General features: G+C 36.9%; 1 protein-coding gene across 2 annotated transcripts in view; it reads right to left on the bottom strand.

Moving 5' to 3' along the window:
* Positions 1-169: 169 nt before the first annotated feature.
* Positions 170-26,502, bottom strand: part of TMEM59 (transmembrane protein 59) — a 57,599-nt gene continuing 31,266 nt past the window's right edge. For both annotated transcript variants that reach the window (XM_077149563.1, XM_077149565.1), the window contains one exon: positions 170-470. In XM_077149563.1, coding sequence (XP_077005678.1) covers positions 315-470 — 156 coding nt within the window. In that variant the 3' untranslated portion in view covers positions 170-314. The remainder of the gene's footprint in view (positions 471-26,502) is intronic.

Below are 26,502 nucleotides of genomic sequence, written 5' to 3'. Positions count from 1 at the left end.
AGAATAATTATTAGCTCATAGAATGTGGTTAAGAAAAGAAAAAAGCAGAGACCAAAAAATAATGCAAATGAGAATTAAAGTAGTTAAGGATATTAGTAAAATAAAAATGTAATCCCAAATATTTACCTCTTAAATTATTAAAAAAAATTACAAGTAAAGTTACAGCAAATACAGTCTTCACAGATTTGGGTAACTTTATTTGCATCTTATAATGATTTCTTAAGCCCTATATCCAATGAAACCATTTTTAAAAGGTCTATCAGAAATGAAATTAAGATGTCTATTACACTTTTCACAAAAAAAAAAAAAAAAGCTTAAATTTCTGAATGAGCAAGATTCACTTTTGTAGGGAGAGGCCCTGCTTCTTCATGATCTTCAGTTTTAGATCTAACGACCATAAGAGAAGAAACTGGATATCTGTTTAGCTTTTGTTCATTCACAAATTCCAAGTCACCGTAGATACTCAGCTTCTGCAAACAAACAAAAAAAATCAAAGTACATTAGCAATGTGGATGATTAGGAACCTCTCCACATGTAAGTCTTCAATTAACAATTTAATTCAAGGATGTTTGATAAAAAATTCTATAAACATATTTCTGGAGAACTGTTTTGTGCCTGTTTAAAATGCTAAAGTTTGGCTGCTAAATGTCAAAAAAAAAAAAAAAAGAAGTTCTATAGACGTCCTCAAGAATGAAGAATGCTTTTACTCAAAGAATTATAGATGTGTATTTCAACCTCCAAAGGATGGCCAAAGAAAGCTTTTCCACAAACTCAAACTTAAATACTTACAAGTATTTTAAGAACTAGGTAGGTATCAAGAAAATTGTTCACGTTTAAATGGAAATACTATCGTCATACTGAGAGACTGATTCTAGAAGTTTGATGCCTTGAGTGATCAAGTCCTTTAAGATCTTAGCTCTTCTACCAAATGGTCAAATGTCTGGGGTAAGTTTCTCTGCCACTAAATATTTTAATGAACTCATTTGGAAAATGTGTTGTTTTTTTTAATTTTTTTAATTTAATTTTTTTAAATACCAAAAAAACACCAAACAAACAACAATGCAAACATTCCTATTTTGATCATTCTGTTCTACATATATAATCAGTAATTCACAATATCATCACCTAGTTGCATATTCATCATCATGATCATTTCAATATGTGTTCTTTTGAAAGGCTGTGAGAAGATAAAATAATATACATGAAATACTCTAATATTGATAGAAAAGTCTTCAAAAATTGGTAAGAGCTCCTCAAATTGTTACTATCTCCAAAAGCTACCAAAAGAATATAAGGCATAAAACAGAAATAAAGCAAGTGTCATAAAACTCACGTGAGTATAACAATAATGTCTACTATCTTTTGAGAGTAGGTTGAAAAGCAAAGAAATGGGATCAATTTTATTGCTAATTCATACACCCACACATGTCCTGAATCTATAAATTAGAAATTTAAGCGCTGATATCACTAACAGGGCAACTGACTAGATTATAAAGCAAGAATCTTATAGAAATACTTGATGCTGGAAGTGCTTTCAAACGATGCTGGATAAAGAGGACCTTCGAGCATTTAAGTATCAATCAGTAATCATTTTTAGATCTAACAACCACAAAAGAAGCTGGATTGAGCCTTGAAAACATCTATAGTCAAAGAAGCCCGTCACAAAAGACCACATATTATATGATCCCATTCACATGAAATGTCTAAAATAGGCAAATCCACTGAGACAGAAAGGAGATTGATAGTTCTAGGGCTGGGGTGGTAGTGTTTGGGAAGAGATGCAGAATGACTACAATGGGTATGGGTTTTCTTTTTGGTATGAAAATAATTTTTATTTTGTATGCTGTATGGTGAGGGTCACATTTCATTCTTTTCAAATGCGAGTATCCCATTATTGCAGCACCATTTGTTGAATTTTTTGTTTTTCTTATTTGTTTGTTTTTTGGGAAGTGCATGGGCGGTGAATCAGACTCGGGTCTCCCACAAGGCAGGCGAGAATGCTACTACTGAACTACCCTTGCATTTCCAAAATAATGTTTTAAAAGTGACTGTGGCGATGACTACACATCTCTGGCAATATACTAAAAATAATTTATATGTGAATTATATCTCAACAAAACTTTTTAGACAACAAAAAATCACTAGACACTTGAGTACAAACTAACAGGAAAGAGAAAAGCCAGAACAAACAAAACAGCTGACACAAGATGATACAGAAATATTCCAATCATTGGAAGAGAATTAAAAAAAAAAAGTTATAATTAGAACACTCTAGAAAAAAAATTACTAGAGAAGTTGTGGGTATATAGAAGAATCATGCATAAAATACAGATGACCCAAATATACCACCCTTATTAGGGCTTTTTAAAAAATTCTGTTCTGTTACCATACATACACTCTAACATTTCCCCTTGTAATCACTTTCAGATATACATTTCAGAGCTGCTAATTACACTATTATGGTTTCATCACCACATCCATTACCAAAAAATTTCCATCATTTGGAATAGGAACCTTGTACTTTTTAATCCTTAACTTCCCATTTGCTATTCCCACCTTGCTCCTAGAGCCTAGATTCTGACTGTTCTAATTTGCTAGCTGCCGGAATGCAATATACCAGAAACAGAATGGCTTTTAAAAAGGGAAATTTAATAAGTCGCTAGTTTATAGTTCTAAGGGTGAGAAAATGTCCCAATTAAAACAAGTCTAAAGAAATCTCTAATCTAAGGCATCCAGGTAAAGATACCTTGGTTCAGGAAGGCCGATGAAGTTCAGGGTTTCTCTCTCAAGTGGAAGGGCACATGGCAAACACAGTCAGTCTGGTTTAAGGTGGTATGTATAGCTGCCAAGTTGACAAGGGGTGGACTGTCATGGTCAGGTTCATGTGTCAACTTGGCCAAGTGGTGGTACCTGTTTGTCTGGTTGGGCAAGTGCTGGCCTGTCTGTTGTGATGAGGACATTTCATAGAATTGAATCTTTTGGCAATTGTGTGTAATGCCGCTATAAAGATTGGCGTGCAAGTGTCTGCATCCCTGCTTTCAAGTCTTCTGGATATACCAAGTAGTGGGATTGCTAGATCATAAGGCAACTCCATACTCAACTTTTTGAGGAACTGCCAAACCATCTTCCACAACAGCTGCTCCATTTTACATTGCCACCAGCAATGAATGCGTGTTCCTATTTCTCTTCTCCAACACCTGCAGCTTCCTATTGTTTGATAGTAACCATTTTAATGGGTGTGAAATGGTATCTCATTATGTCTGAGTTTCACTTCCCTGACAGCTAATGATGTTGAGCATCTTTTCACGTACTTTTTGGCTATTTGTATATCTTCTTAGCAAAGATGTCTATTCAGGTCTTCTGCCCATTTTTAAATTGGGCTGTTTGTCTTTTTGCTGCTAAGTTGAAGGATTTCTTTATATATTCTGGATATTAAACCTTTGTCAGATATATGGTTTCCAAACATTTTCTCCCATTGTGTAGGCTCTTTTTTTACTTTCATGATAAAATCCCTTGATGTGCAAAAGTTTCTAATTTTGATGAGGTCCCATTTCTCTATTTTTTCTTTTGCTGCTTGTGTTATAGGCATAAAGTCTAAGAAACCATTGCCTAACACAAGTTCCTGAAGATGCTTTTCTGTTTTCTCCTAGGTTTTTTCCAGTTCTGCCTCTTATATTTAGGTCTTTGGTCCATTCTGATTTTTTGTACATGGTGTAAGGTAGGGACACTCCTTCACTTTTTTGCAAGTGGAGAATGAGTTTTTCCAGCACAATTTATTTGATGAAACTTTTCTTTCCCAATTGAGTGGTCTTTGTCCTCTTGTCAAAAATAAGTTGCCCATTGCTCTAGTTTGCTAGCTGCCAGAATGCAATATACCAGAAACGAAATGGCTTTCAAATGGGGAAATTAATAATTTGCTAGTTTACAGTTCTAAGGTTGAGAAAATGTCCCAATTAAACAGGTCTATAGAAATGTTCGATCTAAGGCATCCAGGTATCTTTCGATATCTTGGTTCAAGAAGGCTGATGAAGTTCAGGGTTTCTCTTTCTCAAGTGAGAAGGTGAATACAGTTACGATTTCTCTCTCAGCTGGAAGGGCACACAGCAAGCACGGCATCATCTGCTAGCTTTCTCTCCTGGCTTCCATTTCATAAAGCTCCCCAGGAGACTTCTCCATCTCCAAAGATCACTGGCAGGTAGACTTTGCTTCTAGTGGCTATGTCATTGTCTGCTCTCTCAGAATCTCCTGGTTTTCTCTTGTCGTCCTCTTTTATAGGATTCCAGTAAACCAATCAAGACCCACCTGAATGGCCTGATGGTCACGTCTCTACCTAATCCATTTTAACAACCACTTTTGTTCACTCAAGATCACATTAAGATCACATCAGGATGTGACTCCCTAAGTCACATCTTCAGGGAGATGATCTAACTACATTTCAAACACACAGTACTGAATAGAGATTAGAAGAAACGGTTGCCTTTATAAAATGGGATTAGGTTAAAACATGGCTATTCTATGAAATTCAGACAGAGAGAATGAAAAGCCACAGAAGCAAGAAGTTGGTATCAATGAAAAGAGGAAGGAAAGCCCAGAAGACACTGCGCTGTACACCTTGCCAGATGACAGAGGAGCCAAGGATTACCTGTAGCCAGTCTTTGGGAAGAAAGTATCACCTTAATGATGCCTTGATTTGGACAGTGAAGTGTGTTTGTCACAACTGATGAAAGAACATTTTTATAACTATTATTAACTATAGTCCATGGATTATATTAGGGTGCACTGTTGATGTTATACAGTCCTGTTGTTTCTTTAAATTTTTCATTCTATTAATAAATATACAACTTAAAAAAAACATGGCTATTCTAGGGTGCATACATCCTTTCAAACCAGCACATCCATAAATGTGAGGGTTGATTTCTAAGATCTCAGTTCAATTCCATTGGTCTATATGTCTGTCCTTGTGCAAGTACCATGTTGTTTTGATTACTGTGGCTTTGTATTTAAGTTTTAGATTAGGAAGTGTTCTAGTCTACCAAAGCTGCCAGAATGCAATAAACCAGAGATGGACTGGCTTTCAATAAAAGGGGATTTATTTAGTTAAAAATGTAAAGTTCTTCAGAGGAAAGGCAGCTAACTTTCAACTGAGGTTCTTTCTTACATGGGAAGGCACAGGGCAATCTCTGCTGGTCTTCTCTCTAAGCCTCTGAGTTCCAACAACTTTCCCCAGGGTGACTCCCTTCTGTATCTCCAAAGGTCTGGGCTGAGTTGTGAGTGCTAAAATGAGGTATGATGAGCTGCTTGGGCTGTGCTACATGGAGCGCTCTCATTTAGGCATCCAGTCAATTAAATCAAACATTCACTGCAGGTGTAATCAGCGACAGATGAGCTTCACATGCCATTGGCTCATGTCCACAGCAATAGAACTAGGCACCTTCACCTGGCCAAGTTAACACCTGACCTAACTACCACAGGAAGTATGAGCCTCCAATTTGTTCTTCTTTTTCAAGATGGCTTTAGCTATCTGGGCCCCTTACCCTTCCATATAAATTTGATGACTGGCTTTTCCATTTTGGCAAAGAAGGTAGTTGGAATTTTTATTGGATTGTGTTGAATATGTATATTGCTTTGGGTAGAATTTTTGACATTTTATGAATATTTAATCTTCTGATCCATGAAAACAGAATGTCCTTCCATTTACTTAGGTTTTTTATTTCTATCAACAATGTTTTTTAGTTCTCTGTGTACAAGTCTTTACATCCTTGGTTAGATTTATTTGATTCTAAACTGTCATAAAGAAATATTTTTCCTGATTCCTTTTCCTGATTGTTCACTGCTAGTGTATAAGAACACTACTGACTTTGGGGTGTTGATCTTTACCCCGCCATGCTGCTGAATTCATTTATTAGCTCTCAGAGCTCTGCTGTGGATTTTTCAGGATTCTCTGTATATAGGATCATGTTATCTAAAAACAGATGTCATCTACAAATAGGAAAAGTTTTATTTCTTCCCTTTCAGTTTGGATGGGTTTTCTTTCTTTCTATTTTTTTTTTTTTTTTTGCCTAATTGCTCTGGCAGGAACTTCCAGTACAATGTTGAACAATGGTGACAGTAGACATCCTGGTCTTGTTCCAGATCCCAGAGGGAAAGCTTTCAGCCTTTCACCATTAAATAGGATGTTACCTGTGGATTTTTCATATATGCCCTTTATCATGTTGGGAAAGTAGTGTTCTAAGTGCTTTTATCAAGAAATATTGTCAAATGCCTTTTCTGCAGCAATTGAGATGATTGCGTGTTTTTTTTCCTTCATTGTGCTAATGAAGGGAAAAAAAAGTGGGTGTGTTACATTAACTGATTTTCTTATGCTGAACCACCCTGACATACTTGGGATACATCCCACTTGATCATGATGCATAATTCTTTTAATATGCTGTTGAGGATTTTTTGCATCTATATGCATAAGATAAACTGGTTTGTAGTTTTCTTTTCTCATTTATCTTTATCTGGCTTTGGGATAAGGGTGATGTTGGACTTGTAGGATGAATTAGGGAGTATTCTCTCCTCTTCAATTTTTTGGAAGAGTTTAAGCAGGATTAGAGTTAATTCCTTTCGAAATGTTTGGTAAAATTTCCCTGTGAAGCCGTCTGGGGCTGTATTGTCTTTATTGGGAGTTCGATTACTGATTCAATCTCTTTACTAGTAATTTGTTAAGATCTTTGATTTCTTCTTGAGTCAATGTAGGTAATTGTATGCTTCCAAGAATTTTTTTCCATTTCTTCTAGGTTATCTCATTTATTGATGTATGGCTGTTCAAAGTATCCTCTTACAGCCCTTTTTATTTCAGCAGGATTGGTAATAATATCCCCCTGTTTATTTCTTATTTCATTATTTGTATCTTTTCTTATTTTTTCTTTGTGAGTGTACCTAAAGGTTTGTTACTTTTACTGATCTTTAAAAAAAAACAAGTTTTGGTTTGTTGATTCACTCTATTTTTTTGTTTTTGCTTTCTATTTCATTTATCTCCACTTTAATCTTTGTTATTTCCTTCTTTCTGCTTGCTTTGGGTTTAGTGTGCTCTTCTTTTCTAGTTCTTTCAGATCTGAGGTGAGGTCTCGGAAGTCTTTCTTCTTTTCCACTGTAAGCATTTAGAGCCGTATATTTCCCTATCAACACTGCCTTCGCTACATCATCCCATAAGATTTGGTATATTGTATTCTCGTTTTCATTCTCCTCCAGATATTTCCTAATTTTGCCTGTGATTTCCTCTTAAACACATTGGTTTTTGTTATATAATTATAATTATTACAAATTATTGCTATATAATTTGCACAATGTGTGAATTCTCATTTTCTCCCTCTTTGATAAAAGAATAAGATTTCCATTCTGATGTAATCTGAGAATATACATTATATGATTTCAATATTTTTTAATTTATTGAGGATGTTTTGTGACCCAACATATGGCTTATCCTGGAATATGATCTATGGGGGCCTTAGAAAAATGTGTATTCCTATTTTTGGTGGGTGAAATGTCCTATATATGTCTGTAAGGTCTAGTTGAAGTCTAAGATCAAGAGTATCGTTCAAGTCTTGTATTTCCTTATTGATCTACTGGGACTAGATGTTCTACCCATTATTGGAAGTGATGTATTAAAGTATCCTATTAATATATAGAAACTTCTATTTCTCCCTTCAAATCTGCCATATATTTTGGGGTTTTGCTGTTAGGTGCATATTCTTGTTGAACTGTTTCCTTTCTGTTACAGAACTTAAAGTTTATTTCATCTAATATTGGTATACTGCCCATGTTATGGCATGGAATAGTTTCTTCCATCCTTTCACTTTCAACCTACTTGTATCTTTTAATCTAAGGTGAGTCATTTGCAGACAGCATATAGTTGGATCATGTTTTTTGGCCCATTCTCTCAATTTCTAGCTGTTTATTAGAGAATTTAATCCATTTACATTTAATGCAGCTACTAATAATGAAGGACTTTCCTCTGTCATTTTGCTATTCAGCCATTGTATGTCTTATATCTTTTGTCTCTCAATTCTTCTATTAATCCCTACTTTTATATTTATCTGATTTTGTATGTGGTACCATACTGAGTACCTTCTTTTTTCTATCTGTTTATATCTTTCATTATTTTCCTTGCAGTCACCATGGCGTTAAAATTTAGCATCCTAAATATATAACAATCATATCTGGTTTGATAACTTAGCTTCATATACATATACATTTCCTATACCCCTCTTTCCCCACTTTTTAAAAAACTTGTTACCAATTATCTCTGTACATTATACGCCCCAAACCATAGGTTTATCGTTACTTTTTATGCATTTGCCTTTTAGCACTTGTAGGAAGTAAGTGAGTCACATATCAAACAATACACTACAATAAGACTGGCATTTATAATTACTCAAATGGTTACTTTTTTTTTCATTTTTAAGCAGTTTTATTCACATATCATGCAATCCAGCCTAACTGTATAGACATGCCTTTATCACCATACTCCATCTGAAGACATTTTCTTTTCTTCCACACAGAAGCCATACCCCTTTCCTAAACCCCCTGCCTGTTAACATTTAGTTTTGGCATAATGCCTTTGTTTCATTGAGTGGAAGCATAGTACATGTTGCTGTTGACTACAGACCCTAGATTACAATGATTGTACTTTTTTCCATATACCATCTATTTTCAATACCCAGAAATACGGACATTCATTTCTCATGCAAAAACACCTTTTAATTTGTACATTTAGTCACAATCATTGTACACTCTAGGCATTCCTAAATTATACCATGTCAGTCTTTACCCTCTCTCTTTGCTTCTGGTTTCATATGGGCCTCAGCCTTTGTCCCTCTATCATACTCATATTCAGCTTCACTCAGTGTGCTTACATTATTGTGTTACAATCAGGTAGTATTGTGCTATCCATATATGAATTTTTACAATCAGTCCTGCTGCACAATCTGTATTCTTTCAGCTCCAATTACCCAATATCTACCCTATTTCTATCTCCTGATAACCTGTGTTCTTAATTTTAATTCTCCAAGTTCACTAATTAATGTTAGTTCACATTAGTGAAACCATATAGTATTTTTCCTTTTGTTTCTGGCTAATTTCACTCAGCATAATGTCCTCAAGGTCCATCCATGTTGTTACATGCTTCATGACTTTATTCTTACAGTTGTGTAATTTTCCGTCATATGTACATGTCTAGCTTGTTTAGCTGCTCATCTGTTCATGGACATTTTGGTTGTTTCCATCTCTTTGCAATTGTAAATAATGCTGCTATAAACATTGGTGTGCAAATGTCTGTTTGTATCCTTGCCCTCATGTCCTCTGAATAGATACCCAGCAATGAGGTTGCTGGATCATATGGCAATTCTGCCTGAAAATGTAGAGCTGTGTTCCAGTAGCCATGTTTCTTGAAGATGACTGTATAATGATGAAGCTTTCACAGTGTGACTGCGTGATTGTGAAAACCTTGTGTCTGATGCTCCTTTTATCTATCTTGTTGACAGATAAGTAGAACATATGGAATAAAAATTAAGATGGAAATACTAGTGGTCAATGAGAGGGAGAGCTAAGGAGTATGGTATATGAGTTTTTTCTTTTTTATTTCTTTGGAGTGATGCAAATGTTCAAAAAATGATTATGGTGATGAATACACAACTATGTGATGATATTGTAAGACACTGATTGCATATCATGCATGGAATGTTTGTATATTAAGAATGTATGTCTGTATGTTGTTTTATCAATAAGAATATTTCTAAAAAAACAAAAAAAGTGTGTTGTTTAGCCTCCAAATATCTGTGAATAACAGGCCCTCTACCTGTTATTGATTTCCAACTTCATTCCATTATGATCTGAGAAAGTGTTTTGTATCATTTCAATTTTTTAAATTTACTGAGACTTGCTTTGTAACCCAGCATATGGTCTATCCTTGAGAATGATCTACGAGCACTTGAGAAAAAGGTGTGTCCGATTGTTGTGGGGTGCAATGTTCTGTAAATGTCTGTTAAGTCTAGTTCATCTATTATATTATTCAAATTCTGTTTACTTATTGATCTTCTGTCTAAATGTTCTATCCATTGATGACAGCAAGAAGTTCAAGTTTCCAACTATATGGCAGAGGTGTCTATTTCTCCCTTTAGTGTTGTCAGTGTTTGCCTAATGTATTTTGGAGCACTCTGGCTTGGTGCATAAATATTTATGATTGCTATGTCTTCTTGTTGAATTGTTACTTTTATTAATACATAGTATCTTTGTTTGTCTCTTTTGTTTTACATTTGAAGTCTAATTTGTCATATATTAGTATAGCTACTCCTGCTCTTTTCTAATTGTTGTTTGCATGAAATATTTTTTCCTAACCTTTCACTTTCAACCTATTTTTGTCCTTGGGTCTAAAATGAGTCTCCTATTGACAGCATATACATAGGTCCTGGCAGTCTATGTTGTTTGATTGGGGACTTTAATTAAGTGTTACTACTATAAAGGCAGAACTTTCTTCTACCATTTTGTGTTTTGGATTTTATATGTCATCATATCTAATTTTTTTCTTTCTCTTTTTACCTTTACTTTACAATCTTCATTTCTACACTCTTCTCCAGACTTCTCTCTCCTGTCTTTTCCCATCTGCCTGTAGCAGAGTCAGTCTCTTAGGAACAAATTCTCTGTGATTGTTTGTCTGAAAATGTTTTAATCTAGATAATAGAATTCTTGGTTGCAGTTTTTCTTTTAGATTCTTAAATATACCATACCACTGCCTTCTTGCCTCCATGGCTTCTCCTGAGAAATTCACACAGTTTTATTGGGCTTCCCTTGTACGTGATGGACTGCTTTTCTCTTGCTGCTTTCAAAATTTTCTCTTAGACATCTGACAGTCTGATTAGTAGTAAGTGTCTTGGAGTATGTCTATTTGGATCTCTTCTGCTTGAGGTACACTGCACTTCTTGAATCTGTAATTTTACGTCTTTAAGAGATGGGAAATTTTCAGTCATTATTTCCTCCATTAGTCTTTCTCCTCTTTTCCCTTCTCTTCTCATTCTGGGACACCCACAACATGTACATTCATGTGCTTCATGTTGTCATTCAATTCCCTGAGATCCTGCTCATATTTTTCCATTCTTTTCTCTATATTTTCTTTTGTGTGTCGGATTTCAGATGTCCAGTAGTCTAGTTCACTAATCCTTTCTCTGCCTCTTCAAATCTATCACTGTGGGTTTCGATCGATTTTTTTTTCATCTCTTCTGTCATGCATTTCACTCCCATAAGTTCTGTGATTTTTTTTTTCAAACTTTCTATTTCTTCTTCTTGTTTGTCCAATGCCTTCTTTATATTCTCCCTCAACTCACTGATTTGATATTTGATGAGATTTTCCATGTCTGTTCAAATATCCTGATTTAGTTGTTTCAACTCCTGTATCTCATTTGAATTGTTGGTATGTTCCTTTGGGCCATTATCTTCAATTTTCCTAGTATGACTCGATTTTTTACTGGTGTTTAGGCATTTGATTTCCTTAATTAGTTTCTTCTTCTACTCTTTTACCTAGGACTTTCTTGCTGGATGGCTTTGTTCTCTATCTGTTCTCTGGCATTCAGTTCAACTTATTCCAGATCTCTAGCATAGGTTCCGTTTAAATGATCAGAATTTTTCAGTTCTTGTTTTTGTTTCTTGCCCTGCCTATATGGAGCCTTTTTTTGGGGGGGGGGGGGTCCTCCTCCTGCAATATAGATCCCAATCATATTTTCCAAGACTGGACTGGCCCATATCTCAGAAGAGAATAGACTGCCTCAGTTTTCCCTGAGGGTGAGATCCAGCAGGTTGACAGACTTTGCTATGAAGCCTCAAGACTTTGTGATTTTCATACTTTGCCCAGCATGTGGTGCTTGTCTGCCTGTGCTTTCTCACCAGGGTAAAGTGATATAGTGCCTTTAATTTCAGCAGACTCTCCCTGCCATGGGCATGGTTGAGAAAGAGGTGAGGTTGTAGGTTGGCATTAATTGCTTCAGTTTTCCAGACCCTGGGGCCTAAATTCCTTGAGGGAGGAATTCCACTTGAGCTGGGCCCCACCTTTCTCTTCGGGAAGAGACACCATTTAGGGAATTAACTCCTTTTACCTGACTAGTTGCTTTGTCTCTCAGACAAGTTTAATTCCATCCTTGCCTAGGAGCAGTACTGGAACCTGAGAAGACTTCCACATCTACCTAACAAGCTGTCAAATAGTAGAAACAATGAAAATAAAAATCCTTTCCAGAGCAGGACCCCTGCTCCTTGGGTTTGTCAATCGAGAGCTTAAGTTGGTACATGGCTCTATGCATCTCCAGGCTCTATATGCCCCCTTTTTATTGGGGTCAAGGTTCCCCCCATCAGCCCTGCCCCCTCTCTGCAGGGGCAAAAACTTCTAAGTACCATTAGCCCTTATTCCAAGTTTCTCTGGGCTGGGGGCCAATTTTCAGCAGCCAGAATTTGTTAATTAATTCCACAAGTGGAGCTTGGTTGAGCTAAGCCCTTACAGGTAGTAAAGTCTGTTTCCTGTCCCCTCAGGGAACCAGCTTGCCACACCCATGGGGGAGAGGTGCTGGCCTCTGTGGCTTGGGGGAGTTACAGTTCTGTGTGGGGTCTCAGCCCATCCAGCTTATCCAGACTGGTGTATGCTGTGTGTCCGCTCACTGATGTAGCCCCAGCAGTTGTTCCGTACTGTTCCTCAAATGGTTACTTTTACCACAATCTTTATATCTTTAAGCTGCTTTGAACAACTCTCTAGTGTCCTTTTCTTTCAATCTAAGATTTTCCTTTAGCATTGCTATAGCAAAGGGCTAGTAGTGAACTCTCTCAGCTTTTATTTATCATTTATCTGATAATGTCTTAATCTACCCCTCATATTTGAAAGAAAGCTTTGCCAGATAAAAAAAAATTCTTGGTTGAGATTTGCTCTCTTTCAGCACTTTAAATACTTCAACCCACTGCCGTCTTGACTCTATGGTTTCTAACGATAAATCAGTTCTCAATCTAACTGGGATGTCCTTGCACATAACAAGTTGCTCTTCTTTTCCAACTTTCAGAACTTTCACCTTGGCCTCTGCATTCAATGTGTGAACAACATATGATAGTTTGTATTTTTCTTCATGTTTATTCTGTTTGGTGTTCTTTGGACCTTTTAGATGTGCAATCCCTCTAAGAATATGCTTTTTATATAAGAAAGGGTGGGACTACTATGACAAAGGAGGAACCAGATAACAAAATTCTTAAAATTAAAGAATAAAATATGACTGGTAAGGATTGTGGGAAGGTGGCAAAGAAAGAAGCTCCAGGAATCAGTTCCACCACCAAAACAATTATAGTACAGGTAAGAAATGTCTGAATCAACTATTTCAAAACTCCAGAGTTCAGCAGAACACTGTACAGCATCCAGGGAAGAACAGGAGGAAGAGGCTGGGAAAATATGGTAAATACCAGTAAATTGTTCTCTATGCCCCACAGTTAATTGTACCCCATTTCCCACTCCTATGTCAGGCAGCAGTGGGGTCCAACCCCTGACACAGCTTGCTGGTGTCTGAAAGGGACATAAAAATTCACTTCTGCAAGATCCAGGGTGGGCAAAGGTTGATCACTGATCATGGCTTTTGATTAGCTACTTCACATCACTGGGGGCCTGGCTGTGAGGGAGGCCATTGTTCCAAACTGCCCTGAACAAGTACAGTGGAGAAGACTAAAGAAGGTATGTTTCCTCAGAGCTGTGGAAGACAGTTCAAGGGCTACATTTGCTGGACAGGTCAATAAAGTGCAGCTTTGGGAGCTGTGGAAGAAGTTCCTGGTGCTCTTCCTGGTCCCTCCTTCAGCTCCCCTCCAGGGCAGCTGGAGCCAGCCAGCACTTCCCCTGTATGTTCCTGATCTAGTTCTGGCTGGGAAAGACTGACTTACAAAACTACTCTTAGATATACCCTAACTCTTAGAATTTGTCTTTAAGGGAAAGGCAGCTTGAGACAATAAAAGCAATAGAAGTAACAACTAAGGTAAACAGCCTAGGCTTACCTCCTATATATCTGGCAATGGAAAAGACAGAAGGTTTGTCTCCTAGGAAGTGGGAAGTAGAGGATGCATAAACAGGGGGACTCAATTAGCCACCAATAAGCAAAAGCCATGGACAAAACAAAGGCCCAGAAATGCACTTTGTATGTGCCTTGGGCAGACATTTATGATAGGAGGGCTGACGCTCAAGAAAATAAATCACCAGCTGGTTATAAGCTCAAGAAACAGACATCTCAGGGAATAAATCCAGGAGTTAACACATCTCAGGTAACATTTAAAAATATTAAATACAGGGTACCACAAAACATTGCAAGAAAACAAAGAAACAGGAAATGATGACCCATCTAAAGGAAGATGATAAGAATCCAGAAAACACCAATGAAGAAGATCAGACTGAACATAATGGAAAAAGACTTTTAAAAAACGATTTTCAGTATGCTCAAGGAGATGAAGCAAAATACAGAAAAAGAACTAAAGGATATCAGGAAAACAATGAATGAACAATATATGAATCTCAATAAAGAGATACAAATATTTTAAAGGAACCAATCAGAAATACTGGACATGAAAATCACAATAACTGAAATGAACAATTCCCAGGAGGGTTTCAAAAGAGATACAAATATTTTAAAGGAACCAATCAGAAATACTGGACTTGAAAATCACAATAACTGAAACGAACAATTCCCAGGAGAGTTTCAACAGCAGACTGGAGCTGACAGAAGAAAGAATCAGCAAATTTGAAGATAAGGCAATAGAAATCAGTTACACTGAGAAGCAGAAAGAAATACACAAAAATAGCTCTGGGACACCATTAAGTTTAACAATGTACACATTATGTAAGTCTCAGAAAGAGGACGAAAGAGGGAAAGGGGCAAAAGGAATATCCAAAAAATAATGACAAAAAACTTTCCAAACTTAGCAAAAGATGTGAATATGCGCAACCAAGAAACCTGAATAATACCAAAGAATAAAATGGAAGAAAAATATGCTGTCACATACTGATCAAACTGTCAAATGCAAAGGAAAAAAAGAGAATTCTGAAAGTTGCAAGAGAAAAGCAACACGTTATGTGAGAGCCCAAATTATATTAAGTGCCGATTTTCCAACAGAAACCATGGAGGCAAGAAGGCAGTGGACTGAAAAACAAAGTGCTAAAAGAAAACAAATGCCAATCAAGAATTTTATATCTGGTAAGACATTCTTTCAAAAATGAGGGAGAGGGACTTCTGGGAAGATGGTGGAGTAGGGTAGACTAGATTCACCCTTGCTCTGTAGGACAATAAAGGGGATGGGAAAAATGACCAGGACTGTAGTTCTGGGGAATGAATGATCAAAGAGTGTCTCCAATATTTCATAGGGAGGAGAGAGGCAGGGAGATTGAGACAGGGAATGCAGAGTGGCTCTGATTGGATATAACCCTCACCAGGGGTGGGCAGCGGTACATGGGGAAGTGCAGATCCAAGGGAACTGACTGTCCCTCTGCTCCACCCTGCTCCAGCCGCTGGCTGAGGAAACCTCCCTGAGCAAGCTGGAAGTGCCTGGCCATCCACGGTGAAAAGCCATCCAACCCAGACACCAGACGCAGGTGATGTGATCAACTCTCTGTCCCACCACTGCCTGCTGGGAGTGGACCCATTGCTGCACAGGCCATCTTCCCAGCTGACTACTATAATTGGGGAGGGGTGAGCCTGAGGGGAGGAGGTGCCTCAGGAGCACCACCTGCTGGGAAGAAGCAGTACGTACAGTCTAGCAAACTTCTTACCTGCCTAGATTTTGTTGTTGTTGTTAATCAGCATAATTTTATTTTGAAAACACCATAATCTAAAAAGGGATATTTATATAATGCATAAGAAAAACCTCCAAGATAACCACTCACCATGTTTGAAATCTCTCAGCCAATGAAACTTCATTTTGTCTTATTTCTCTCCTCTCCCTTTTGGTCAAGAAGGCTTTCTCAGGAGGTAATGGTAACTTTTGGCAACGGATGGTGGCACAACACTTAGCACAACACTTGGCATGTAATTACGACCAATAAATTGTTTACATGAAAGTGGGTGAAATGGGAAATATTTTAAATATATGACAACTATAAAAAAATTTGTTTAATCAAATGGGTATTTCTCCTCATCTGTGCATACTATAACAGAAATAACATAATAAGCCAGTCACAGAAACCCCTTCCTTCAAAGTGTTAAGCCCCGCACCCATGAGCCTTCTCTATGAAGCCCCCCCACTGACCAGGAAACCCTTCCTCTGGGCTCCAGGAACCTTCCTCCTCCATCAACATACTCCTGGGGAGGCATGCCCTGGGGCTGCCAAGGGATTTTGACCAGAGGACTGATCTCAGCCCCTTCTCTCCATGGAGCAGAGCTCTACTCCGCGTATTCACATGACCCACTCTGTCTCTCACACACACACAAAGCCGCCTGTGCCCAAACCCCCTGCCTCACTTGTAGGTTATTTTTTTTAATAATATGTTTTTCTATATTTTTTATTATTAGCGTTAATATTTTATTTTTATTTACATATATTTTAAACATATCTGTATTATTTATTTATTTAAGATGTCTTCTTTTTCCTTTTTTCTTTATTTTCTCTCACTTCTCTATGTACCAGTCTGAGTTCATTTCCAATATATCTTGGGGTATCACCTTCTGTCTTTGGGGCCTACTACTGCTGAAGTGTGTTTTTTTTTTATTTGATTTATATATATATATATTTTTTTTTTTTGGTGCATGGGCCAGGAATTGAACTGGTATCTCCCGCAAAGTAGGCAGGTATTCTGCCACTGATCTACCCATGCACACCTGCCTAGCTTTTGACAGACCCTCAAGTAGAATTATACCCACTAGTTGAGATTCGGGCCTTGGTTTTGTGGGGGAATTACTGACAAACCAAGTGCAAAGGGAACTTTCAATGCAAAACCAAGCAAATAAAAAACTTCAGATTACTGAAGGAAACCAACTTGCTAAATGACCTTATTAATGTAAGAAAATGTCCCAAACACAACAGGAAATCACAGAGCATGTGAGGATCCAAGAACAAATGGCCGAGATAAACGACAAAATCAAAATACTAGAGATGACACAGAAGACAGAACATCTACTCAAAGATATTTATAAAGAAATAAAGCATATCAGGAAGACACTAGAAAAGCATAAAGGAGATTTTAAAAGATTAAACAGAAAAATGGCAGATCTCACAGAGATGAAAGATATGGGCAGAAGGAAGAATAAATGAGCTGGAACACAGAACAACTGAACTAGACTGCACAAAAGAACAAATGATAAAAAAGATGGAAAAATGGAACTGGATTTTAGGGATATGATGGATAACAAAAGGCGAACAAATATAAGAACCAATAGTGTCTCAAAAAGGAGAAGAGATGAGTAAAGGGCTGCAAAGCTTAGTTGAAGAAATAATTGGGGAAAACTTCCCAGCTCTTACAAAAGATATAAATATGCAAATCAAAGAGGCTGAACGAAAGCCCAAAAGAATAAATCCAAATAGGCCTACTCCAAGACACATACTAATCAAACCATCAAATATTGAAGAAAAGCAGAAAGACCTGAGAGCAGCATGAGAAAAGTGATCTACTAAGTACAAGGGAAAACACATAAGATGGAGTTCCGACTAATCAACAGGCACCATGGAAGCAAGAAGGCAGTGGTATGCTATATTTAAAATACTGAACAAAAAAAGGCTTACAGCCAAAGATTCTGTATCCAGCCAAAGTTGTCCACCAACATTGAGGGAGAGATTAAAATCTTCAAAGACAAAGACAGAGAGAAATAGTCAACAAGAGACTACAAGAGACTATTGCCCTACAAGAAATACTAAAGGGAGTCTAGTCAGCTGAAAAAAAGAAAGAAATGACAGGGATGTATGAAGGATGGTACAGAATTAAGAATAAGGGTAATTTAAAGGATAAAGAGAGAGGGGGGGAAAGAATATATAGTTCTGAAAAATAAAAACTAAAGGATAAGATGGTAGATTCAAGAACTGCTTTTATAGTAATAATTTTTAACTTTAACAGACCAGATACACCAATTAAGATATGTATTTGAAGAATGGATTAAAATTTTTTAATTTATCTACATGCTATTTACACATCTTAGACCCAAGGATACAAATAGGTTGAAATAGGATATGACCACATTGGAATGAAGCTGCAAATTCATAATCACCAAAGAACCAGAGCTTTCACAAATATATATAAATTAAACAACATACTTTTAAATATCAGTGGGTCAAAGAAGAAATGCTTAGAGAAATCAGTAAATATCTGGAGACAAATGATAATGACTTGCAACGTAATCAGAACGTATGGGATGTGGCAAAGGCAGTGCTTAGAGGCAAATGTATTACCCTAAATGCCTATATCAAAAACAAGAAAGAGCAAAAATTGAGGACTTAACTACTCACCTGGAGAAATTAGAGAAAGAACAACAAACGAACCCCAAAGCAAACAGATGAAGAGAAATAACAATGATTACAGCAGAAATAAATAAACTGGAAAACAAAAGAAATAAAACAATAGAAAATCAACAAAACCAAAAGTTGGTTGTTTGAGAAAATCAGTAAAATTGATGGACCCTTCACTAGAATGACAAAGTAAAAAAGAGGATGCAAATGAACAAAATCAGAAATGAAAAGGGCACTGTCACCATGGATCTTGAAGAAATTTTAAAAGTCCTAAGAGAATACCACGAACAGTTATATGCCAACAAACTAGACAACTTAGATGAAATGGACAAGTTCCTAGAAACACAAGAACTACCTAAACTGACTTGAGAATACACAAAGATCTCAGTGAGCCAATTACAAGTAAAGAGATTCAATCAGTCATCAAAATTCTTCCCACAAAGAAAAGCCCAGGACCAAATGGTTTCACAGGGGAATTTTATCAAACATTCCAAAAAGAATTAATACCAATCCTATAAGGGGTACTGCTGATTTTAATAGCTTCAGCGCTCTAAACTCTGAGTCTCTGATATCACATAAATACCCCAAGTTTCTTGGAAAGACCATGTTACATACAAACATCTCAGTATCTGATAATTTAGAATTAATAGTTACACCTCCTGAATATATATGATTGCTGTAAGAGCTTACAATCTAGGCCCCTTTATAATAAGCCCCAACCTGATATCCCATGCTCTCAAATTTAGTTCACTGGATTTTTATATTATAGTTAGTCTATATGATTGAGGAATGATATTTGTCTTTTTGATCCTGACATTTCATTCAACATACAGTTCTTAAGGTTCATTCATCCAATTGCATGCCTTACAACTTCATTCCTTCTTGCAGCCATTCAGTAGTCCATTATACGTATACACCATCGTTCTCCCTTCCATTCCTCAGTCACTGTACCCTGAGGGTACCTCCATTCATTGTGGATCACCAACACTTACCAAAGACACCAGTGTGCAAATGTCCGTTAGTGCGTGTCCCCACACTCACCTCCTCCAGGTATATACTGAGCAACAGGGTTTCAGGATCCTATGGTAACCCCACCCCCAGCCTCCTGTGGAACCACCACACTGCCCTCCAAGGGGCTGCACCTCATATCCCTACTGAAAGTGAATAGGTACATTTCTTTCTCCACATTTTCTCTAGCACTTGTTTCTCTCTGTTCATTTTTAAATAGATTTATTCACATATCATACAATCCAGCCAAAGTGTATAGACATGCCTTCATCACATACTTTTTCCTTTTCTTCCACAAAGAAGCTATACCCCTTCCCAATCCCCCCACCTGTTGACATTTAGTTTTGGGATAATGCCTTTGTTACATTCATTGGAAGCATATTACAATGTTACCTTTGACTATAGACCCTAGTTCGTATAGGATACAAGATTAATGTACAAAAATTATTAATGTTTTTATACACAAGTAATGACCTACTGAGTAGACAAGTAAGGAAAAAATCTCCATTCATTATAGCAACCAAAACAATAAAGTATCTAGGAAAAATCTTAATCAGGGATGTCAAGAACTTATAAATAGAAAATCATAGAAAACTGCTAAAAGAAATAAAAAGTGACCTAAATATATGGAAAGACATTGCATGCTCATAGATAGGAAGGCTGCATGTCGTTAAAATGTCAGTTCTATCCAAATTAATCTATATTAAATGCAATAAGAATCAAAATCCCAACAACCTACTTTGAAGACTTGGAAAAGCTGGATATCAAATTTATTTAGAAGGGAAAGAGACCCCAAATAGCTTAAGATATCCTAAAAATGAAAAGTGAAGTGGGAGGACTAACACTTCCAACTTTAAAGCTTTCTATAAAGCCACGGAGGTCAAAACAGCATGGTACTGGCACAAAGATAAAAGTATTGACCAATGGGATCAGATTGAGAGTGTGGAGAAAAACCACCAAATCTACAGACAACTGATCTTCAATAAGGTCCCAAATCCACTGAACTGGGACAGAATAATCTTTTCAATAAATGGATAAGAGAGCACTGGAGATCAATAGCCAAAAGAATGAAAGATGACCCCTATGTTACACTCTGTTTAATTCTAAATGGATTAAAGACCTAATGTAAGGTAAGTACCATAACACTTGTAGAAGAAAATGCAGGAAAACATCTTCAAGATCTAGTAATAGGAAGCCTCTTAAACTTTACACCTACAGCTACAAGCAGAGATAGAAAAAAATAGATAAATGGGAACTCATTAAGTTCAAGAGCTTCTGTACCTTAAAGGGCTTTGTCAGAAAGGTGAACAGGCAGACAACTCAATGAGCGAAAATATTTGGAAACCACATATTGGATACATGCTTGATATCCTGTATTACATAAAGAAATTATACAGCTCAACAACAAAAGACAAACAACCCAATTATAAAATGGGCAGAGGATATGAATAGACACATTTATGAAGAGCAAATATAAATGGTTAAAAAGCACATGAAGAGATGTTCATCTTCATTAGGTATAAGGAAAATGGAAATCAAGACTACGAGGTATCACCCCATACCTCTAAGAATGGCCGCTATTAAACAAACAGAAAACTACAAATGTTGGAGAGGATGTGGAGAAACTGGCACACTCATCATTATCGGTGGGAATGTATAATGGTACAGCTGTTGTAGAAAATAGTTTGGCAATTCCTCAGAAAATGAAATACTGAGCTGCCCTATGACTCAGCAATACTAATACTTGGAAGAGCTGAAAGCAGTGACAATGTTCATAGCGGCACTATTCACAACTGCCAAAAGATGGAAACAATCCAAGTGTCCATCAAAAGATAAATGAACAAAAAAAATGTGGTATATACATACGATGGAATATTATGCAGTAAGACAAAATGAGGTCTCAAAACATATGACAACATGGATGAACCTTGAGGATATAATGCTGAGTGAAATAAGTTAGACACAAAAGGACAGATATTGTATGGTTTGCTACTATGCTCTGGTAAAGGTAATCTCAGAAGTTGCACTGTAGAAAACAGCAGACCTGGAGATGGGGGAAGAGATTATCCAATGAGGTTTAACTTAAATGTAAGAAAATAGAAGTGATGGTAGGTAATTAGTGGGGTTATAAGTAACATTGCCATATTGAAGGTGAATATGATTGAAAGGGGATGTATAGTACCATGTATCCCACAGATTAACTCTACAATTATAAGTAAGTTCTTTTTTTAAAATATTTTTATTGAGAAATCTTCACACATTGCATACATTGTCTATAATCAATGGCTCACAATATCATCATATGGCTGAGTATTTATCATCATGACCATTTTTAAAAGTACTTTTATTGAGAAATCTTCATATATACATTCCATACATGGTGTACAGTTGTGGTGGCTCACAATATCATCACATAGGTCTGTACTCATCACCATGATCATTTTAAAGATTTGCATCATTCCAGAAAAAGAAATATAAAGAAAAAAGAAAAACTCATACATCCCATACCCCTCTCTCATTGATCACCTGTATTTCAATCTAGCCAGTTTATTACTCTTTATCCCCTCCATTATTTATTTATTTTTTATCCTTTTTTTTTTTTTAACTCATCTTTCCATACCCTGCAGAAAAGAAGCACTGGACACAAGGTTTTAACAATCACACAGTCACACTGTAAAAGTGATATAGTTATACAGTAGTCTTCAAGAATCAAGGCTACATAGCAACATGACTGACAATTATGAAAAGATGGAAGCAACCCAACTGTTTATCAACTGATGAATGGGTAAACAAATTGTGGAATACACATAAATGTAATAAAATTCAGCTGTAAAGAAGAATGAAGTTCTGATACCTGCAATAACATGGGTGAATCTTTAAGGCATCAGGTCGAGTGATATGAGCCAAATATTGCATGATTTCAATGATATGAAAGAAGTAGAATAAGCAAACTCAGAGCCAGAATCTAGAATATAGGTTACTAGGGAACAAGGTGAGACAGGGAATAGAAAGTTAAGCCTTAAAATACAGAGCTCCTGGTTTGGGACAATGGAAAAAATGTTTTGGTAATGGATGGTAACACAACATTCTGAACATAATTAACAGCACTGAATTTATTTTTGAATGTGGTAAAAAGGCAGAAATTTTAGTGTATAAGGTACTAGAGTAAAAAAAAAAAAATCATGAACTGCATAACACAGTGGACCTTCAGTTAAACCATGGAGGAAGTTAAGAGTACAACATGTACCACATCAATGCAAGGGGTTAATAACAGGATGGTATATGAGAAGCTTATATTTTATGCATGATTATTCTGCAAACCCACAGCTTTTCTAATTAAAAAAAAATCAGAAAAAAATGATTGCTTAAATAAAAAATAAGATGTTCTAGGTGAAAGAAAAACAGACACATTTGAAATCAATGACAGAGAAAGTACAGTTACGGAAATCTCCCAGAATGCAGATAAAAAATATAAAGATATGGAAAACAGAAAAGCTAAGATACGGAGGACAGATTTAGGAAGTTCAATATATACTCAAGAGACAATTCAGAGAGACTAGACAATGGAGAGGAGAATATTACTTTTCTTCCCCCTAAGCTTTAGGCCTGACTCTGTCACTACCTAGTTATGTGATCCTGGATAAGTTACTTATATCTTTTCTAAAACTCTGTTTCTCAGTAGAATTTGGATTAACAAACACTTTCTGATTATCTAATTTTTCTATGAGATTTAAAGCTTCTAAAGGGTTCTTAGTCTTACTCTTCACTGTATCTCCAAATTCTTGAACAGAACCTGGCATATAATAGGTGTTCCATAATTGTGTATGATTTAACAACATGAAAGGAATTAGGAATCTTCTTAAACCCTTATTAACTGACCACATGAAATCATATGATCATGGTCTTAAAAAATAGTTTAGAATACTGTTCTTCCAGTAAAGGTAAGATAAAAGGGGGTTTTATCTTACAGATAATGAGATAACACTGAGGTGGAATCTATCATTACCATCTGCTGCTACACAGAGCAAATTTATGAAGGTGCCTCATCTTTGGGAAGGAATAGCTAAAACAATGCTGAACCCTATTCTTTTATGTCAAGTTTGGCCTGGCAGACAATTGATCATTACAATGAATACACAACTATGTGATGATATTGCGAACCACTGATTGTATACTTTGTATGGACTATGTGTGTGTGATGATATCACAAAAAAAATATTAAAAAAGAAAAGGGGGGGAGGATAAGGACTAGATGTGGGAATTGCTCATGGGGAAAAAAACCAGCTTTTAAGTGTAAAAAAAAAAATATCCTTGTACTTAGAAAATTACACGTTAGTACTAAGTGCTCAAGGGGCATGACACATACACCCTACTCTCCAAGGTTTAGAAAATAAATATAAAGAGAGAGAGACAGAGAGAGAGAGAGAAACAAAAGGGAGAGAAAAAGAGAAAGAATGAATTATATGGCCATTGTGGTGAAATGTTAAAATTGATGGGTCTGGATATGGGGTGGAGGGCATGTTGGATTTCTCTGTATGGGGTTTATATTATTTTTGCAATTGTCTTGTAAGTTTGAAATTATGTTAAAATAAAAACGTATTCTGTTTTTTAAAAGAAAGAATGACATCACACATGTTAAAGTAATAATGGAGAGGAAGAGTGTCAAATCTTAAGTCAAATCACTCAAACTGACATTGCATTATGGTCAACCAAGGAAATGAATGCTTTTGTCAACTTCTTTTATATATCATTTAAAAAAATGATATATTTGCATTAATAGGTGCAAAACAGGGTATAAGATATATTATTTTGGAGCTTTCCTAAATAAGGAAAGCTACTACTGCTCATAAGTTTCTAAGCCCATGTTTCTGCTTTCACCATCACCATTTTAAACTTTGTTTTCAGGGACTGAAAAGAAAGCTTTCTCTATTTCACGTTTGAGATCCAGGGCTCTCAGACTCTTATCATAGAGAACCATTCTCTCAGCAGGCTTACGACTGCCTATCAACATACAGGATCATATATGTAAATAATAAAACAAAATAGAGGCAATATTGCTCAAAGATGAGTTATACCTGTAGAGCTTCAAATGGAATCTCATGCTACCATGGAGATGGGTCAAAAATAATTTATGTCCTAATACGAGAATCAATGGAAATGCTTTATGAAAGTAAAACTGGTGGCTTTCGGCCAGGAAAATCTGAACAATTTTCTAATGCTAAACTCCCAGTTATTTTTACAGTGAACAAAGGAAAAAATACCTGGGAAGGGTGGGATATTTATACTGCAGTATTTTTAAACAAGAGAAAACATTTAATTTATATTAAAAAATTTTTATATTTGAAAAAACACTAAAATAGCAATACAGTAATAGTTCTAGATGATGGGATAATAAGGGGAGGTTTTCTGCTTTTTTACATGTACTTTAGAAATTTTTACACTTAGTATATAGTATTTATTTATAATAAAAAGTATTGTTTAGAGAGAGGGGCCAAGATGGCTGCTTAGCAATGTGCGCGTTTTAGTTCGTCCTCCAAAACAACTACTAAATAACCAGAAACAGTACAGAACAGCTCCCGGAGCCACGTCAGTGAATAAAGACACAGAGTACCCCAGTCTGGACCAGCTGGACCGGCTGCGAGCCTCTCCAAAACCGTGAGTTTCCCAAGCCGCGGCAGCCGGTGCCAGGCGGCCCTACCCCACAGGCGGCTTCCCAGAGGGAAAGGAAAGAGACTCTAAACCTGGTCAAGGTGGAGGTCACTCACTGGGCTCACGGAAAAAGGGGAAAGGGGAGGAAACGGAGGTTTTAGTGGCTGTGTTTCTACAGAGACTTGGCAGCCTCTGGATTCAGCGGCAGGATTTCTCGGGTTGTAACTGCCCCAGGCATAGGCAGAAACGGGCTGCTTTCAGGGCTATCTCCCGTCTGTGCCTTCCCCAGGGGAGGGGTGAAGCCCAGCTCAGGTGGAATCCCTCCCTCAAGGAATTCAGACCCCAGGGCTTGGCAATCTGAAGCCATTAAAACCAGCCTACAACCTCTCCTCCATCTCCATCACACCCCCAGCAGGGAGAGTCTTCCAAAGTTAAAAGTGCTGAAATATCTTTTGCTGGTGCGACCCGCAGGCAGACATGCCACATACTGGGCAGGATAAGAAAAACAAACCCAGAGACTTCGCAGGAAAGTCTTTTAACCTGTTGGGTCTCACCCTCAGGGAAACCTGATGCGGGTGACTCCTTCCCCCTGATAGGAGGTCAGTTTAGTCTGGGAAAACTTGGCTGGAGTCTATAATACCTACGTAGACCCTCCTAAGGGTGGGGAGGGAAAAGGCACCATACAAGCAGGGCAAGAAACAAGAAAACAAGGACTGAAAAATTATCCTCTGTTAAACAAAACCTAAGCTAGAGGTCCAGAAAAAAGCTGAGCTGAAGGTCAAAGAACAGATAGACAACAAATTCATCTAGCAAGAAAACCCTAGGTAAGAGAAGTCAAAGCAATCTTCAGAATAAACTAATTAAGGTAATTAAATGTCTAGACGCCAGCAAAAAATAAAAAACAAATCACACCAGGAAAATTGAAGATATGGCCCAGTCAAAGGAAGAGACCAATAGTTCAAATGAGATACAAGAGCTGAAACAACTAATTCAGAATGTACGAACAGACATGGAAAACCTCATCAAAAACCAAATCAATGAATTGAGGGAGGATATGAAGAAGGCAAGGAATGAACAAAAAGAAGAAATGGAAAGTCTGAAAAAACAAATCATGGAACTTATGGGGAAGAAAGGTACAGCAGAAGAGATGAAAAACACAATGGAAACCTACAATGGTAGATTTCAAGAGACAGAGGTTAGGATTAGTGAACTGGAGGACGGAACATCTGAAATCCGACAAGATACAGAAACTATAGGGAAAAAATAGAAAAATATGAGCAGGGACTCAGGGAACTGAATGATAACATGAAGCACATAAATATACGTGTTGTGGGTGTCCCAGAAGGAGAAGAGAAGGGAAAAGGAGGAGAAAAACTAATG

Source organism: Tamandua tetradactyla, chromosome 2 (genome assembly GCF_023851605.1).
Source record: "Tamandua tetradactyla isolate mTamTet1 chromosome 2, mTamTet1.pri, whole genome shotgun sequence".
NCBI classification, from domain to species: Eukaryota; Metazoa; Chordata; class Mammalia; order Pilosa; family Myrmecophagidae; genus Tamandua; species Tamandua tetradactyla.
Note: the sequence above shows the minus strand (reverse complement) of the source record. Positions and strands in the feature narration are given on the sequence as shown.